Source organism: Notothenia coriiceps, unplaced genomic scaffold (assembly GCF_000735185.1).
Source record: "Notothenia coriiceps isolate Sejong01 unplaced genomic scaffold, NC01 NC01_scaffold00010038, whole genome shotgun sequence".
Lineage (NCBI taxonomy): Eukaryota > Metazoa > Chordata > Actinopteri > Perciformes > Nototheniidae > Notothenia > Notothenia coriiceps.
The window spans coordinates 74,045-92,167 of record NW_011342739.1 but is presented as its reverse complement, the minus strand read 5'-3'; the positions used below and the strand labels follow the sequence as shown (position 1 = coordinate 92,167).

Below are 18,123 nucleotides of genomic sequence, written 5' to 3'. Positions count from 1 at the left end.
ATAAACAAGACAGAGTGGGTGGTAAATGAGACTGTTATGTAAATGTAATTCAACATCTCAACTCCCCGGTAATCGAAAGCTCTGGTAGCAACAGCTAATACAGCTGTGGGACTCTTTTCTCAGATGAAAACCTCAGTAGCTTGGAAAATGTGTCTTGGCACAGACTTGATGATCGTCATGTTCCATTGACATTTTGTGTATCTCTTTTGTTGTGATGTCTATCAGATATAATATTGGATGTTTGTTTGAGGCGTGATGTTTTTTTCTTTGCCAAGTCACCCGGCAATATTCTTCGACAGCACACACATCCCTCTCTCTTATTGACTCATTACCTGTGGGTCCCACTCTTAACTAATGACCTCTCACTTTCACTTTATATCTGGGGTCTTGAAAATGAGTCACAGACAAAATCACTAAATCATCCTTGTGATTGTGTTTTGCTCATAGACTGTATGGACGTAGTGTCCGTGACGTCACCCATAGGATTCTGCAGAGTTGCCGAGAAGCCCGGTGTATCTGGGCCTTAATCCCGCCTGCTCCAAATAAGGGCAAAGAGGCGGAGCCGAGGCGGGACCTGCTGCCTCCTCGGTTTTGCTCCATGTTGGGGCGTTTAAACACATCAAGTTATAATTGACTTCTTTACATACAACAGTGTAATGAAAAAAATATTTTTTTATTAAACAGTTTGCAGCAATTTAAGTACAGGGTTATGAAACGAATGTATACACACCTCCGGAGTGCAACCAGTTACATGTTGCATTAATAATACCTGCAAATCTATGACAAAACCGAGAAATTCTCTGAAACTTTCCCCATAAACCACTACCAGTCGTGATTTCACGTGTCATATTGTGTAAGTTTATTTTTGGTCTTTTCTGTTTTCATTTTTCAGATCATGAAAATAGAATGAAAAAGTACATAAAGGTGCTTCTTGTTTTTACATTACCAGGTACCACGTTAATTTCTTTCAACTACAGATTGTAAAATGGTATTTTTTTAAATACCATGTCGTAGTTTTTAAATGACAAAAGTTATCATGGCACTTCCAGGCCATGTGAAGTTTGTATTTGTTGTAGCTTTATTAGTTCAATTATTAACAACGAAAACAGTGTCATACATTCTAGTGACTCACTAACAATATATGCATGCCACACAAATGACATACTTAGCCACACAGTGACATACTGCTGAAAAGCCCAAGGAATTGTGTTAAATATAGAATATCGTATATATTTAAGGTCAAAACAATAAATAAATTCAACATAAATATATAATAGTTCAAAACATATCAAGAAAGAAAAATCAGCAAGTCGCAAATAAAAGCAAAGGGGGGAGACAATGAAGTAGATAAAAACTCCTTCACTGACTAAACATTTCCTCCTTGATCACTGCTATTGGTAAAGCAATGACAATTATGCTTCATGGTCTAATCTATTAAATTACAAAAATACAAATGGTATACTTCATATTCTTTCTATAGTAACAGAGCTGAGTTTGGGTCTGGTGATACAAAAGCAAAGACAGAAGTCAGTGTTGTAACAAGAGAAGAGTACATTCTGCCAGCTGTGCAGGTCCTACGCCTCGATAGATTGATATATGACTAGAATATATCGATCTAATTCCTCGGAAAAAACACGATATCCAGGTGGGTATGAAATTCGTTTTCATCAATGATTTCATCCTCGTTTGGCGGTATGATGGTGACCTCCAGGCTGTCGTTTGCATTGAGCTCCTCCACCTTCCCGAGCAGGCCGGTGCTGCAGGTGTTATTGTTGATACTGCCGGACAGGATGACTGTGTCCTTTGAATTCAGACTGACTTTGTACAGCAATCCCACTGTACGATTGCATGAAGACAGTGTCACCTGAAGATTTAGTAAGAAATATCCATCCTTCTTTATTTTCAGAACTGTTCCTCCATCTGAAACCAGGATTTGATCTTGATTCTTTGTTGCCCATGTGATTTTCCTGTCGGCTGTGGGTGTCAGAAAGGAAATGCTGTCAATCGTGATGAAACTACATGAGATGCAGTCATGTCTGCAGCAATTACATAATTTCCAACAGCTTGTGAATGACTCATTTTGTACAAACTTGTCATAAAGCTTGTTTTGTACAAACATGAGCTGGGTATGGAAATAGCCTTACCTTCAGTAGCCTTAAAGCTGAGCATTTCAACTTTTCCCATGAGCTCAGAGGGGGCCTGTTGAAAGGAAAGGGATCCATTATTCTCAAAATAGTACAATTACGAAATATGCTAACAGTGCTCCTAAAGTGATCAACCAATTACAGAAATAAAATTGATGTGTGTGTTGATGAGACTACCCCCATCTTAACAGCGAGAAGACATTAGACAGCATGTTCTATCTTCAAAAGTAAATTAAAGAGACAGTTTATTTAGTGGCATTTCCCCGAATGTTGTAAAGACGTCACTCTGCTTCCTCCAAGAAGTGAGGAGAGTGGTTAGACTGCATGACAAAAGCACCTCAAGTAGAAACAGTATTTGATAGAACAGACTGCTCTGCAAGATGTGTGTTTCTGAAATTAAGTAATGCAAACCCGAAAAGCAATAGAATTACATTTTGATTGACAATAACGTGTGTTTTCAGATGGTAGGAATATTCAGTTGAAAGGAGAGGTATAAACTCTGAAGCTGCAGTTGCCTTACCGAGGGCGTAATATTAGCCTGGAATTGCATGGCTGGAGTTACAGTGCTACTGCTCAAAGCCTGGAAGAGAGAACAGAAACACAAAATATGCTCATAAATAATAAATAAAACGGCTCTAATTGTTGCAAAGAATAATGAAAAACTAAAGTTCCTTTAAATCAAGGTCAACCCACCTTGAGGGCACAAAAACAGGCTCTTTAAATTACATCGTTGAGTGCTTAATCAAATGCAGAGTTCATAAAAGCATTAAACTGTCAATTGTTTACTCTAAACATTAACAGTAAATAGAGTTGCTTTGATAGCTACCACCAGGATGCTATCTAAGAACTATGCTCCACTACGGTTGTATTTGTGGTGTTGTTCTGATTAATATCTGAGATTGACGTAGAGCAAACATTTTTATCTGAACATTATACAAAGCTTCCAGTGTTTAGGGGAAAGGATTTTGGGTATTCGTAACCAGCTGCAGACCACAAGCAGGGGTGTCTTTCTCACCAGCTGCTACGACCAAGACCACAAGAAAGTACAGCTGCACTGCACAGGTGCTTTAACATACCAGAGGTGAACCTATGCTCTGTTAATTCACTCAAATGTAAAAGGCTTTGGTAAAACTAGTGTACTAGTTTGCAACGTAAAGTAACTCATCATTAATGCCGAATAGATACTGTCACATTAAGTCAATCTGGGGATATTTGAAAAAAGTCTCACCCGGCTGTGATGTCCTGCTGTGAAGAACAGGGTGATGAACACAACCTGGACGATGGAAAGGATGGTGATCCACAAAAGGAAGACATGAATGAGGGAATGCTGGGTAGTCTGTGGCATCGTCAGTCCGACGGCAGATCTCAGAGCGGCCTGAGCCTGGGGAGCGCAGGAAGAGAGATTTTAAGAGCTGACGACTGTGCAGGTCCGGAGTTTCCTCTGCTGTGCACCAGAGCAGTGTGTGTGGTTGCTTCCTGAGCTCAGAGTGTGCATGTGATAAGGACGTTTTGATGTCTGACAGTGTTCTGCTGTGCCCTGAGTATCTATAGAACACAGAGAAATCCAGATGGTACTTCCCCCTGTTTCTTACTGCAGGCAAACACAGGAGGCCCAGATTATTTTGTCATCTTGGGGCTGGCCCTTCACTCTTACTCACCACAATTCACTCAAAAATAAGGAACACAACTCACTACTAGGAGGAGAAGTAAGCAGTCAAGAACTTTTACATACGTTTTTTACGAAATGAATCATTCAGTTCCTTGTTTATGTTGAGACTTGTTGAGAGAAGAGGGTTTGGGTGGTGATCCTTTTTTAAATAGTTTTTCTGCCAACATTGAAATTCGCAGCCTTGCAGTTTTTTCTTCATGTAACCCCTTTCTCTTTGCATGTCTTTAGATTTAATAAAGTAGAATAATAGTATTTAACATACTCAGAATTCAGAATAAAATACAGAATGCCAGGAAGGGTTAATCAGACAACAAATAATAAAATAATAATACATTTGTTTTACTTTGATTTATTGAAGATTTCAAACAGTAATGCCTGATTTCGGCAATTTATTCCCCCGTTCCTTGTTTTCCATTAGTTATTTAGGAAAAGTCTTATAAGACCAGGAATTGGAGATAAATCATTGTGAAGTACACAAAAATAAGCTATGATGAAGTGTATGAGAAACCACTTTTCAGAATCTATATGTATTGCAATTCTGTGACAACATTACTAATGTAAAAGCTTTCGTATATTTCCAATTGACAATATGTAGTTAATAATGTCAAACAAATGTCAAAGTCAAATACGTGGGACTCACTAAATGTCATGTGTTGTTTCCTCGTTGCACTTTGAAAATTACCACCAGCCTCTGAATTCTGGTTGAGGTCAGTTCACCTGGTTTCACTTTTTATGTTTGTACTCTGCTTGGGGAAAGTTTCCTGGCTGAAAAACAGGATGGGCTTTAGTTCAGGTATGTGTCATCATCAGACTGAGTGTAGGAGGACAAAGTGACACCTACATACAGTAGGGTACCTTTATGACTGGTGATGGTCAAGTAACACGGTTACAAACAACATGCCCAGACTTGTTACTGACTTTCACTGTAGATGAAGGCTGTGGAGAAGTAGGATTGTACTTTAGTGAACTACAAACAGAACATAACACGTGAAGAGGATAGGAAAAAAAAAAAAAAAAGGAATTGCGTAGTCAGCAGTATAAAGTTGTGCACATTTGAAACATAGTGTACATTTGAAACATAGTGACTTTGATGACCAACATGACAAAAAGGAGAAAATAAGGAAATGAGATTGTTTGAGCAATGTTTGTGGCTTAACCCTGCGTTTTCGAATGATGAAATACTACTCCCTGAAAAATGCTAAACCAAATGCCATAGCCCTTCATGAATCAGAGTTGTTTTCACTGGCATGGAGGAACCCTGGCATAATTACTCTTTCAAAATGAAATTTCATCTAGGATTATCTCGGATTGAGTCCGGAAGGATAATTGTGTTATGATCTACACCGGAAACCATGACTAGTTGCTAAGTAGAATGGAAAACCAGCTTGAGTTACTACGACAATAGCATGATTATTGTCTGACTGACTTGCATTAAACAAAACACATCATGGAAATATTTAAAATGTATAACAGTTAAAAATAATTGAATTTAAATTTAATTGAAATGAGCAGAGGAGGAACCACTGTCACTTTAGCCATTTTAGAGCCCTATTTCATTAACAACTGTTTTATACAACAGTATAATAACTTCCTCTGATTTACCAGCCGCTAAAAGTGGGTTTACAGCCATCTAGTGGACGTTAATAAACAAAACATGGAAAGAAAGAATAGAAGATGTGAGAGAAATAAGAATAATTACAATAGGCCACATGCTTTATCACTCTACTGTAAATGTAAAACTGTATTATCCTATGTATGTAAAACGGGTTCAATGTTTCAATTTCTACTATACCAGTGAGGGATTCCCCAAGTCACAGGTAGAAATGCAGCTGTGGTGAAGACACGTTTACAAAGATGATTTTATGTGTGATTAACAATAATTAAAAATACACAATATCATTCATTTTGAGAAGAACACCTCATCTCTCACCATTGGAAATAACACTATTATGTGTATCCAAAAACTGCAATGGAGAAAGGAATACACATCCAGCGAAAAATTGAAAATAACCTGCAATAAATGAAAATGGACTTCCTTACACCCCTCCCTCTTTTTCTTTTCCATTTGTCACTATCTTTTTCTGATTTGCAGGTTAGTGAAAATATCAATACACCTTTTATCAGTTGTACATCAACATCAAAAAGGACCAAAAATACAACAATTTCACTAGTTGTTTCAAGGAAAGAATGGACTTGACAAAAGAGACATCAAAGCTTATAATGTGTTAGGATCATTCTATATTTATTCCCCCAGTTTGAATTCTTAGTTTAATTGTTTGCCACTCTAATGTCACATGTCCTTTTCAATGTATTAGACATTTAATTATGGACCAATTATTCTCACAGTGGCAGAAAACTAAATCTATATTTTTCTGTTTTCTCTCTTTGGTTTAGATAAAAAATACAGTATCAAATATAACAGAAACTCTGAGAAAACAATATCTTTTTTTGTCTTATGCCATATTATCGAATATTAACAATAAGTTACAACAAATTGAATAATTGACCAAGAAAATTATTGATATTTGCAGCCGTAATTCATGTGTCAAACAGTGTTCACAGTTTCTGAATGTAGTAAAACATTGAGAAGCCGAAGCAGCGGTGCTTCTGTCTTTACACCAGGTGGCAGGACACCATGTCTTTTCAAACCTTCTTGCTGACATTCCAATACCAGAAGAAATTACTAGGAATTTGCCTTGCTGCGTATGTACTATATACACCAAGGGACATTCCTTGTATGTGTTAACCTACTTGGCAATAAACCTGTTTCTGATTCTGAAATTATTGTAAAAAAATTAAATGTAACTGCTCTGATGCAATACACTTAATTCTATAAATGTAATTCATTAATTTTACATACATATTTTAACAGAAAATAAAAGTATTTTTTCCAATAGCTTCCATGTATCCGGCAACTTTAATTTAACTTTAACCTTAATACCAAAATGTACCACTACACTAGACACACAGAACACACCTATTTTATGTGGGATTGTAATGTTTGTTCCGGGTTTTTTGAAAATATTTTTTTATGAAGAATCCATGATTCTTTGGACAAATAACTTCTATGTAATGTAAAGCTTACAGAGGACACACCTTCCTTCAGATTTACTTTTGTCTTTCCTACATTTGTATATTTGTGCAGGGGTTTTCAAAATGGTTCTAACCTAATATTTCTAGGGTGTAAGAAAAATAGAGCACCCACACTTCATACATATGTATGTATGAAGTTGAGTTTGAACTGGGCCTACAATAACATAAACAAACCTCTTTATAGTGCAAACAATACTAAGCTTTGAAAAATAAGAATTATTGACAATTTTGTTTATACATTGTACTTAATGTTAAACATTGATGCAGAAAGCCTAGTGTATTATTATTATGGCAATGATTGTTAGCTTATCTTTTGATAATGTTATGTTGGGTAAAAGTTACTGTAATGTTTTTTTCAGATATGTCTTTATTTTTTAAGAAATGTTCCCTTTTACAAAGGCAGTACCATGGTAACCCCCTAGTGGACGAGGACCGCCTGTTGAAGACCCATGGTCTCTGGTGCATTGGCAGATAATCAAAAAGCAGCAGTCAATATTATGGAAAAATGTATCGAATTGAAAGGCAACCTTGCCTGTATATCATGTATATGGCACACATATAATGCATAATCATCAATTTCGTAAAATTATATTTTCCACTAACAAACAACTTTTTAGAAGTTAAACTAGCTGAACTAGAATGGCATCCCGATAATGTGTCCTATAGTACCAAGGCCACACTAACTGTTAGACTATATAGGATATCGATATCAGCAATTGAGCTTATTAAAAATAGCTGCTGGTGTTTATTTTCAGCATTGTTTGTGCAAACGAAAACAAATCTCCATATATCTGCGTCTATGACCTGGAGAAGGTCAGAAGCTGTATGTGGGACGTCCTCACATGGGTAAGACAGTTTAATAGGACATATAGGACATCTCGTGAAGAGGGGCAGGCATCACACAGCTGTAGGTCAGCTGGATCGAACCTGTTGTGAGCGCCAGCCTCATCACAGTTAAAAATTGATTTTGTTGGCTTTTACCGCGGACTGCATCAAGTCGGACTGAATCACAGCGGAAACGATATGATTTTCAACCAAAATTGACGCTTCACAGTCAGCCGACCAACGGCAGGGAGTAACATTCATCAAGAGGGCGTTTTATTTTGAAAGGCTTAACCGGATGCCATGTTTTCCATTCATGATTGTCTGACACGCATGTGAACGCTGCTCTCTCTGTTCGGGAGGTAACACGCTCCCACTCAGAAGAAGTTTGTTGAGAGGTGTAACTGAGGTGAAATTTACTCGGTTTGTGTTCCCTAGTATTTCCAATTAGCCTCCATCTTTGTTTTCTCTGCACTTTCGCTTTTTGGTGACTAACGTTACCTCAACTAGCGGTCGGTTGGTTTAACCAGGGTGCTGCTGTCAAACTTTCGTTGACATGGATTTGTTGCACCAACTGCGGACGGACTGAAACGTTTGGGAATTACCATCTCACTATAGTGAGATACACCTAAACGAACCCATTGCAGCTACTTTTTAAACAAGTTGTCATTAACTGATTTAGCATAAGACATGCAGAAGCTCAATTCCACCGGTACGCACGGCAACACGCTGCCCCGGGACGCGGAGCTCCAGCTGCGGTTAGCGGACAGTGCAGGGGCCGGGGACGGGAAGGAGAACGGCGGGGGGAAGCATTTCCTCTCCCAACCCGAGGAGGAGAGCTCGTTTTGCACCAAGAGGAGGATGCTTGTCTGTTTGGATGTAATATGCCTTTTTGTTGGTAAGAATATGTTATTACTTATTTGTAAATGAATGTTGTTGACCCTTAGGCAAACAGGTTGTTGTTGTTGTTGAACAACTGCAGTAATGATATGTTAATAACACTGTGTCACTTGTCCTTTTAAAGCTTAATTTAGACTAATTAATATTTTTGAAGAACACACACAGTCCTTGTCTGTTGATTGATGTGTCAACAGGAGCTTTGCAGATCTTTTTCAGAGGTTATGAGGAGGTTAAACGAAGTTGGCTTTGAGAAGGAAAGACACATTGCATGGGGATTTGAAAAAAGTTAACGAAGCTGCAAAGCATTTTTCCAGAAGTCAAATGGAAACTGTTCAAAACTTTCAGCTCGTTCCCCTCGGTGCATGTGGGGGCAGGAGGGAGGAGGAGGGGGGGTTCAGCTGGCAAGCAGCACAGTTGTCCCGGGAATTAATCTGTTCCCATGGTAACTCAAAAGTTCCCGGGAGAAGAACGTGGGAATTGGGATAAAAACATGCTTGTGTTCTCGTGCCGAAAATTACCTCTGTTTGCTGAGCTCTTTAGACCCCCCCCCCTCCTGCAGCTTCACTGAATGTCAGACACACGTAATGTACAGTGCACAGATGGAAGTCAGGCTTATAATAAAAACAACTCAACCAGCAGTTTTCAAAAGGAGAAACATCAGTAACAACATGTGGACTAAAACTCATATGACATAACCATAATAAAGGAGTGGTCAAAATGAGTTTCTCACTAAGACTTTAATAACCTTTAAATTACTGATATATTCCAATTGACAATGGATTTGAAAAGCTAATTGTGACAAATAATGATTTTTCGCCATGAGGTCAATCCTTTGTTGTGGTTGTTTTGTACATGTTACGTTTACCTTGAACATGGTGAAACTAAAGACTGATTTCCATTACAACGTGATGACTTTTTAGTTATTTTGTGTAACCATAAAAACACAAATTGTTTTGAACTCATAATGAAGGGAAACAACAAGCTTACATATGTTTTCTATTTTTACTTTATGTTTGGCAAACACAATCCCATTCAAAAGTCAAAGTAATCATAATCAGCACTAAACACATGTCATACAGAGTCCTCTGTGTGAACATTTGGCGAAATGTAATCAAGTTTTGATTCAATTTAGAGCAACATAATATTCATCATATAATTACAACAGTCGTCTGATTGGGATTTAATATATAGTGCCCTCACAGTTAATTTATTTCTTTAAAAGTGAGATAGAGCTGTTCAATGAAAGATCACATTTTTCTGTTCCCCAAATGTGGCAAACCCACACGATGTATTATGGGCATTTACATGCTTATAAGTGTCGAAAATACAAATTATTTTGTTATATTTGAATTTCAATGTATGTTCTTTGGTGCTCTGTTGTTTGTGCCTTGTAAAAAGTACAAACTTCAGAACTGCATCATATTATAGTTTCATCTTCCTACTCCGTTTTCTACTCCAGTGAAATGCCAGTACCTCAACATTGTATTGGATTTTTAAAGGCTCGAGTAAAAGAAGGAGTACAAAAAAAGTAATTGTTCACGTTCCTCCTCTGTTGAGTTTAGCGTGGACATATCTTAATTCCCCTGAAAGCCAACCTGAGGTACCTGCTGTACTTGATTGTGATATTCAGTGAAGAGTGAGATTGTCTAATTTCATGAGTTGCATGACATCACCTCACATGACTATATTAGCAAAAGGATTGTGCATAGTGTTGTGCGAGTGGTAAAATAAAAAAAAGTGTTGTGTTTGTAGTAATCGGACCGGCAGTAAGCACGAGAGAGGTGGAACCCGTCCAGGCAGACTGACAGGTCTCACCCTTGTTGGCAGTTAAATCATAGGAAGTAAGCCAGAAGACAAAACGACATTAGAGGCAGTCAGTTTCATTGGCGTGTTATTCTTAACCCCTGCAGGTATGCTATTAACCGTTAACTCTGCACACTTATCTGCAGCGTTGAAGTGTGTTTAGGAAGTGGCTAGCATCAGTCAGCCCAACAGAGGAAATGGTCTATCTCAGTTCTCCTCCTTACACACGCACTTTATCATGCCAATTGCTTCAACGCAAAATTGCGTCTCCTGGCCCATTCTTATTCTTCCCTCTGACAAAATTAAAACACTGAGACTGACTCACTGAGCCTCATGGTCACAGCTGAGAGGACTTATTTAGAGGGTCAGTTAGTCTTGTGACTGAAATATTGTTTTGTAAAGTTAAAGGTAATCAACTTATTGCTGTAGGTGTATCAATTACTCAAGCACCAGATTCATTTCGTAGATGGGGACATTTTCATAAATGTACAATGTCTAACATTGTAAAAGTATAAGGTACAGTTTGGTTTGCGGCAAGATTTAACACAAAACAAAGACTTTGCTTTACAGTTTTATCCAGCCCAGTCAGATGTGCTGATAAAAACAGATCTACAGTATCTCAGATCAATAGCTGAAAAGCTTCCTGTTAACCATCACATGTGGTGAATTATTCCCTATGTGTACTGAAAGGAGAGCCTACTATTTAACAATATAATGTATTGTTAATGCTATTCTTGCTACTTCGAGATATAATTATCTAGATGACTTACAGATTTCTGACTGTCTGCATTCATCCTGCCAGTCTCTGTCTGTTAACCATCGTCTCAGTTATCAGTATAATCCTGACCTTGACTCATCTGTGGTCATAAAGCAGTGAATGCCTTCACTTAGTGGAGATGAAGTGAACCATTCATTTAGCTAAACCCTCTTATCTCTGACTAACCCAATTTTCCCTTAAAAATGCCATCATCAGATTCCCTCAGACGGTCGACCCGCCGGCATTATTCATCCTGTTAAAGGGGCTCATTCATTAGTACTACTGTAACTGTGGAATGTACCCTGAAGCCTCCCATCCTCATTATGTTATCAGCTGAAGAGGGATTCCACAGTGATCTGAAGTTTTCACAGCATCTTCCTGTGTTTCAATACTTACTCAACATGTATTTTAGTGGCATGAAGTTAGAGGCATTATGAATACACTTGAATCCGTCCGCCGTTGGAATGCTAGGGCATAGAGGAAATTGACTGAGGCTTTGACTCAGGTTACCTGATCCTGCTCTTACTCAGCATGAGGCTTGCCAAACATTGTTGTGCTTCAGTAATAAGGCAGTGTAGTTATGGCGCCGTTCTGACATGTACATGATGGATGCTGCACAGAGATGGATTGTTCTGGTTCAGCTCACTGTCAGTAAGTTCCATGCTGCAGAATGCAAGTGTTTGCTTGTAGTGTGCATGCACGCATTCCTGATGGGACTGTAGGGGTTGGACCGGGATGGAGCTGACAGAATCTACGCCCCGTGGCTGTTTCTAAGATCTAGTGTCCAGCCACCCAGAGGTCAGGAGGTGTCGGCTGTTTGTCATATCTTCAGAGCATGCAGGGACAGGCCTCCCAGCCTGCACTGCAGTTTCCCTCCTGCACAGGTGGTCTTTACTCTGTCAACACCCCAATAAAGCCAGTTATTGCCTCTCTTAAGAGTAATTGGGAAATGATTGGAAGTGGCACTTGAAACCCCACTATTAGCTTATACAGCCTTAGAGGATCGTAATGCTTGTCACAAGGTTTAACCTCCTGTAGAGGTTAATTGAGAAATATCTGTTTGGCTGGGTTACAATAATACAAAAGATAAACTGATGGTTGATGGACTGCATAGAGGTGTCTATTTAAAACAAAAAACGTTTTTGTTCTATAGTTAAAAAAAAAAGGGTGCTTGGATAATATAGAAAGAGAAAGGTGGAATGAGTTGAGTTCTGTTGTGTAAAAGTGTGTGTTGTTGTTCTAGACGTGAAGCAGCTTGCCAGGGCGAGAGGGCCGGTATCTACCTGAGTGATCTGAATTTTAAACGTCTCCCTCTCCAGCTTATCTCTGCTTTTGCCTGCTTCTCTTTCCCTCCTTTTTTTCTTCAGACAAACTCTATTTTGAGGCTGAAGGTGTACAAGCAATGAAGTGAGTGTGTGTGTGTTTTACGTCTGCATGTGTGTTTTGGGCGGGGGCGGGTTTATGACTCCTGGTTCTTTTCTTTTGGCAGAGAAAGCTGCAAAGTGAGTGAGACAGCAATAGGGCAACACGTCACAGCATGTCGCTGTGTGTATAGGGCCAGGATTATTAAAATTGTATCTATGTTATTTGTGTGCTTACTTTTGAGTTATAGTGTGGGTGTGGGAGTTTGTTTGTATGCGTCATTGTAGCTGCTGAAGCGGACTTTCTACTACAGCGGCCATGTGCGTGCTGTTTGTTGACAAATTTGCCGGTCCTATTTTGCTGCGCATTTTAGTCTGTGATCAAACACGCACTGAAGTTATGGAACACACTGGCGTCACTCTGCGGCTGACAGATGGAGGGCAATTAAAAATACCTCAGTAACATCATTAGTGAGTGGAAGAAGTGATTTCACTTACTCTCTTGTTAGTGTACTAATGCATCTCCTTCCCATTTGACAGCACTGCAGAGTTTCAGGAACCCATTAGCTGCACCCTCTTTGGATAGACTATATGGGCACATTTACTTTGCTTTCAATACGTCTCCCTCACTCCTTCACTCATTAGCGCACCAGAGCCTGTTCAGGCCACAGAAATGTCTAAGATGCCTGAAGGCTGAGGAGCAAGTAAGAGCCTGAATGAATGTACCGCCCCGAGGTGGGAGAGTAAAGTGAGGCGTGGAAGGGGTTGAGGATCTACAGTAGGGGTCGGAGGTCAGACCCTGGGGCGCCTGAGGGATCTTATCAACAGCTGTCTGTTTATGTCTTTATAGGATGGACAGCAAATAGCTTCAAATGTACTTTTAATGAGGCTGCTTCAAACTCTCCTCTATGATGGTTCCATAAGTGCCCAGGGTGTTCCATAGGCATTAGCCGTAACGACAAACAAAGATGTGTATAGAACGCTAATGCTCAGTGCTCATTAGCTAGAATGGGTTTGGAGACGCTTACGATCGAGTTATGTACCTGAATCTGAATTCAGACTGTTGTCCCACGTTTGCGTCTGTCAATACTAATGACTCGTCATCTTTTGTCTGTCCCTCCATACGGAGACATAGACAGCTCCCCCTTGGCGCCATGGCATGGTTACCCATCATCGGGGCCATTTTATCATTGTGTCAAATCTCACCTGCTGGAGCCTTCTCTTCCTTCATCCTCTCAAACTCCCCTCTGAAGTTGTTCCAACTGCATGTTCCCCCGAAACCAAACCAAAACACACTGACAAAGCAGCCTCAACTCTTGCCTCACATTAAGTACAACCACAATCAGGGTGCTCTATGCCAAATACCTCCTCTGCAGTCTCAATTAAAACCTTGTGTTGTTTCCAACATTGCAGACTGCCAGCCCTCATCTCCCTTACCTTCACAGCACCAAATCCCCTTTAAAGTTTTCCAAGGTACATACCAGAGTTGTGGGTCCTTATTTTCCTTCAGACAGACAGCCCACTTCAGACATCACCACTCTTGCCCTGAACTCCAGAGCCAGGCTCCAGGAAGCAGGTCAGTGAAGTGAGGAGAGAACACAAGCAGCTGTGGGAAGCATGTCTCCACCGGCCAGCTGTAACAGTAACAGAGAAAGGGGAAAGAGCTCTCGTGGTGCATTGGTGAGACATAAAGCAGTTGGGAGCAGTTGGAGTACTTTGCTAACAAGAAACATTTTAGTTCACAGAAACTTATTATGATAAATGAAGCAGTTGGTATTGAAATAAAGAGGTTGTACTGAGTAGGGCTGCTCAATTAATCGTATTTTAATCGCAATTACGATTTTGGCTTGCAACAATCATGAAAACAACATGATCTAAATAAAACGATTTTTTATTTTAATTTATTTTAAAACAATTTTTTTTATAATTTTTTCAGTTGAATTATACTTAAAGTTCAGGGTAATCAACTGTTAAAAACATACTGTTCAACCTTTTTTTTTTTCAGTAAATGGATAATCGTTTTTAATAATCGTGATATCAATTATTGACCCAAATAATCAAGGTTATTATTTTTTGCCATAATCGAGTAGCCCTATTACAGAGTCAGACAGAAGGAGATGCTTATGATAGCAGATGGTTAGAAAAGATAAAGACTGTTATGGTTTCTTAGTCTCTCTTTGTTCGGCACTGATTAGTGTCTTTGTGCTCCGATCAGGGTAGACCAAACACTCTCTCAGAACAATCGAGCTAGTTCTAAAAAAAGAAAAATGGTGTGTGTGAGTGCAGGGGGCAACAACCCACCCTTATCCCACCTCTCCACTACCTGGATTGGGCCAACAAGGAGGAACAGGAATAACCACAATTTCGGGACTCTCACATACAAGCAAAGTACTTTCATTGGATCTGTGACAGTTTATGGTTGCCAATCATAATCACAGCCTTAGTGCGGATGACTTCACCTCCTGTTTACGTGTTACCTGCCTGACTACAACCGTCTCTATTTTGTGAGCTTGAGCCTGTTTGATGGAGCATACTGTCTCTTCTTGAACTGCCTCTTTAAGCCAAGACTTTTTTTTATATCAGATGAAACATAAAAGACTTGGCATTGCCCTCAAAGTACCTGACTCAAACAGAAAAGTGATTAGATGAAAGAACAGATCAAGGCTTGCTCATGAAGACAGCTTTATGCAGTTAAAGTCATTATAGCGCAAATAATTGCACAAGCCCACCCAACCCAACTGGAGATCACTATTTATGAGCATTTTAAGCAGGCCGTCACAGTGCCTGTTGTAATCTCGTTACCCGGGAAATATGCTAGCAAAGATTTAAATTACGACACTTCAGGGTTCAGTTCACAAGGCTGACTTGAAGGTAAACAAGCAGCTTAAACTTTAGATGGGAAACATTGGCACATGTAAGCTAGTGAGGGGCCCAGTAAGGGTGGACCACAGTGAAGGGGGCTGTAGAAAACTGTACCACAGCCCGGGCCCAGCCCAGTCCCAAACTGCCGGCCAAATGGACCTGTGTTGACAGGTCACTCACTAATTGCCTGTCCTCTAGTTCTGTCAGAGGGCACATGTAGAACGAGGCCTGCACAGTCCAACGGTATTGAGTGTGATGAGGCAGATGGTCATTACTGTGGCTCAGATATAGCTTTAGGCTAAGTGTCATGCTAATCTATTAGGATGCACAGGCTGTTTCCGATAGCAGCAGCATCCCGCAGTTCATTTACTGTAGGTGTGATAGTGAATAGGCGGTTTGCCTCAGTGCATGTCTTTAGGATCGAATGTCTCTTGCGTGGTTAACTTGGTTAGTTTGGCTTTTTTTCTTTGGTTTTGGTGGGTTTGTTTGGTTGTTTGTTAGTCTATGTGGATGTGGGTTTGTATTTCTTTGCATCCCAGTGTGGTTTTTATGTAAGTGTGTTGAGTCTGTTTGTGTGTTGGGGATATTCTTCTGGTTGACGTGGGGTCGTGTTTACAGAGCGGGTCCCAACAGAGCCTAGATCTCTGACCCCCACATTCCAGAACCACCACTAATCGCCTCCGTCTGTTGTCCTCTGAGGAGAAACCCTTGCCACATCTCTCTTGGCTCCATCTCTCCAGTATTTTCTCACCCCAGTATTACCACCCTCACCCCCATTTAGTCATTTTTTCTAGCCTCTTGGCCATGCATCTTAGCTTAGTTCCAAATGTGACGCATGTCGATGTTGACGTAAAGCCTGTCCATATAAAAAACATGTTGCCTGCCCTGTTTTTCAGCACTGTCTTAATAACGTTCTCAATTTTTGTTTTTTCTCGCTTTCGGTTGTTGTTGTTCTCCTCTCAGAGTGAGCTCATTCTGGGCTGTGGTCATAGATGTGTAAATTAGAACCAGAAGAGTTTCTCAGAATGAGGCACATATCCCCTCTGCTCTCATTCCTTCCCTTCTCCTCCCTCCTTCCCTCCCTCCTTCTCTTCTTTCTTTCTGGCCCTTTTGACTATTTGAAAGCATTCCTGCTTTGAGTGTCAGGCACAGCGAGCAGCACATTTTGGCTCTGCTGTGTGAGCAGACCCACTCCTCCGCCTCCTTTTGGGTCCCCTCACAGCCCCTCTCCGGCTGGCTCTCTTTGGAGCATGCCTTGGCCAGGTGCAGAGGTTTGCTCACAGCTGCTTGACAGATGATGTGAGGGTCTCTGGAGTGTTTTCATGTCTTGTTGTGAAAACTGTTTAATGTAGTTGTAAAGCATAGAGGTTGACTGTGACACAGGAGCTCGTAATTTGAACAGGATTGTGAAGATACCAAATAGCTTTGCACATGGTTTCTACTTGCACCATTGCTTTGATTTGTATTTATTGAACAGCATTGATGATTGGCGAGGTACTTTTAGTGGATTGATTTTATTCGGAAGCTTTGCAAACAGATTTACTGCAGTGGAATGATCTTTGGCTCACAGCCATTAGTGCCGTGGCTGTCCACGACAAATATGCAAAATCGTGAAAACAACACAGGGCTCTCGACTAACTTTTTTCACCATCCTCCCGGAACCGTCCCGAAATACAATCTAAGCCGTCCCGAAATTAATGTGGACCGTCCCGAATTTAAAATATTAGTTTTTCTACATTATCATTAGTTAAAATCATTCAAAGTGACCTTTAAAATAAATAAAACATCATACAAATCATTAGATGATAATTCATCAAACGTTTTACTTGAGTAAATCAGTCAATCACATGAACAAAGGCCAAATATATTTAAACAAACACACAAACGAGAACCAATTAACAAAAAACCAACACTCTGTCCTGAAGACAGAACCCAGAGTAACCACTAACCAGGATGACAGTCTGTAACACAGTCAGGAGACCTTTACAAACTGCCCCGCCCCCTCGCACACAGACCGGAGAAAGAGATCTTGTCTGGATTGGAAAGCTCGAAAATACATCATAGACGCATGTTGTAGTCTTATTGCATATTAGAAACGGAGTTGGCTAAACTAAACTGCGATATAATGTTTATGTAGCAATAATATATATGAGATTTATTTTTTAAATGTCTCCAGTACCGATAAAAAGTCAGATAACGTCGGAGCGAACGTTGCCACTGTCTTTAATAATTCCGGCCCGGGCGGAGCCCGTTTAATACCGGGGCTCGGTACCCATCCATACATGGGGAGAGGCGCAGCATATTGCTAAGGACTAAATACGATGGAGGGTTCTCATCTCAGCCCTATTACCCATAGTAGGGGATGAAGAGGAGTAAGTAAATAAAGAGGCCGGCGCTCCAGGGTCTGGTTCTGCTGTGCGTTTTTGTGATGTAACGGTAAAACATTTCAGAATTCCTCCACGGGATACCATTGTCATTTTACATCACTCAACCCACGAAATACACACACTCAGTACATAGCTAGACCCGCGAATTTGCGGGCCAGGAATTTGCGGGCACAGCCAGCTGTGCGACTGGCTGACAGCCAGCGGCACAGCTGTAGCTACGTATTGTGTGTGTGTGTGTGTGTATGTGTCTCGCGGGTTGCTAAATGTTTTGTGTTGTTTATGTTGACAAGGAGGTTTAATAACTGCGTGCTACAACAAAACGTGC

General features: G+C 40.2%; 1 protein-coding gene across 1 annotated transcript in view; it reads left to right on the top strand.

Annotated features, from left to right (window-relative positions):
- The first annotated feature begins 8,071 nt into the window (after nucleotides 1-8,071).
- The window catches only part of ppap2d (phosphatidic acid phosphatase type 2D), a 17,743-nt gene continuing 7,691 nt past the window's right edge, over nucleotides 8,072-18,123 (top strand). The window contains exon 1 of the mRNA XM_010771535.1: nucleotides 8,072-8,626. Coding sequence (XP_010769837.1) covers nucleotides 8,419-8,626 — 208 coding nt within the window. The 5' untranslated portion in view covers nucleotides 8,072-8,418. The remainder of the gene's footprint in view (nucleotides 8,627-18,123) is intronic.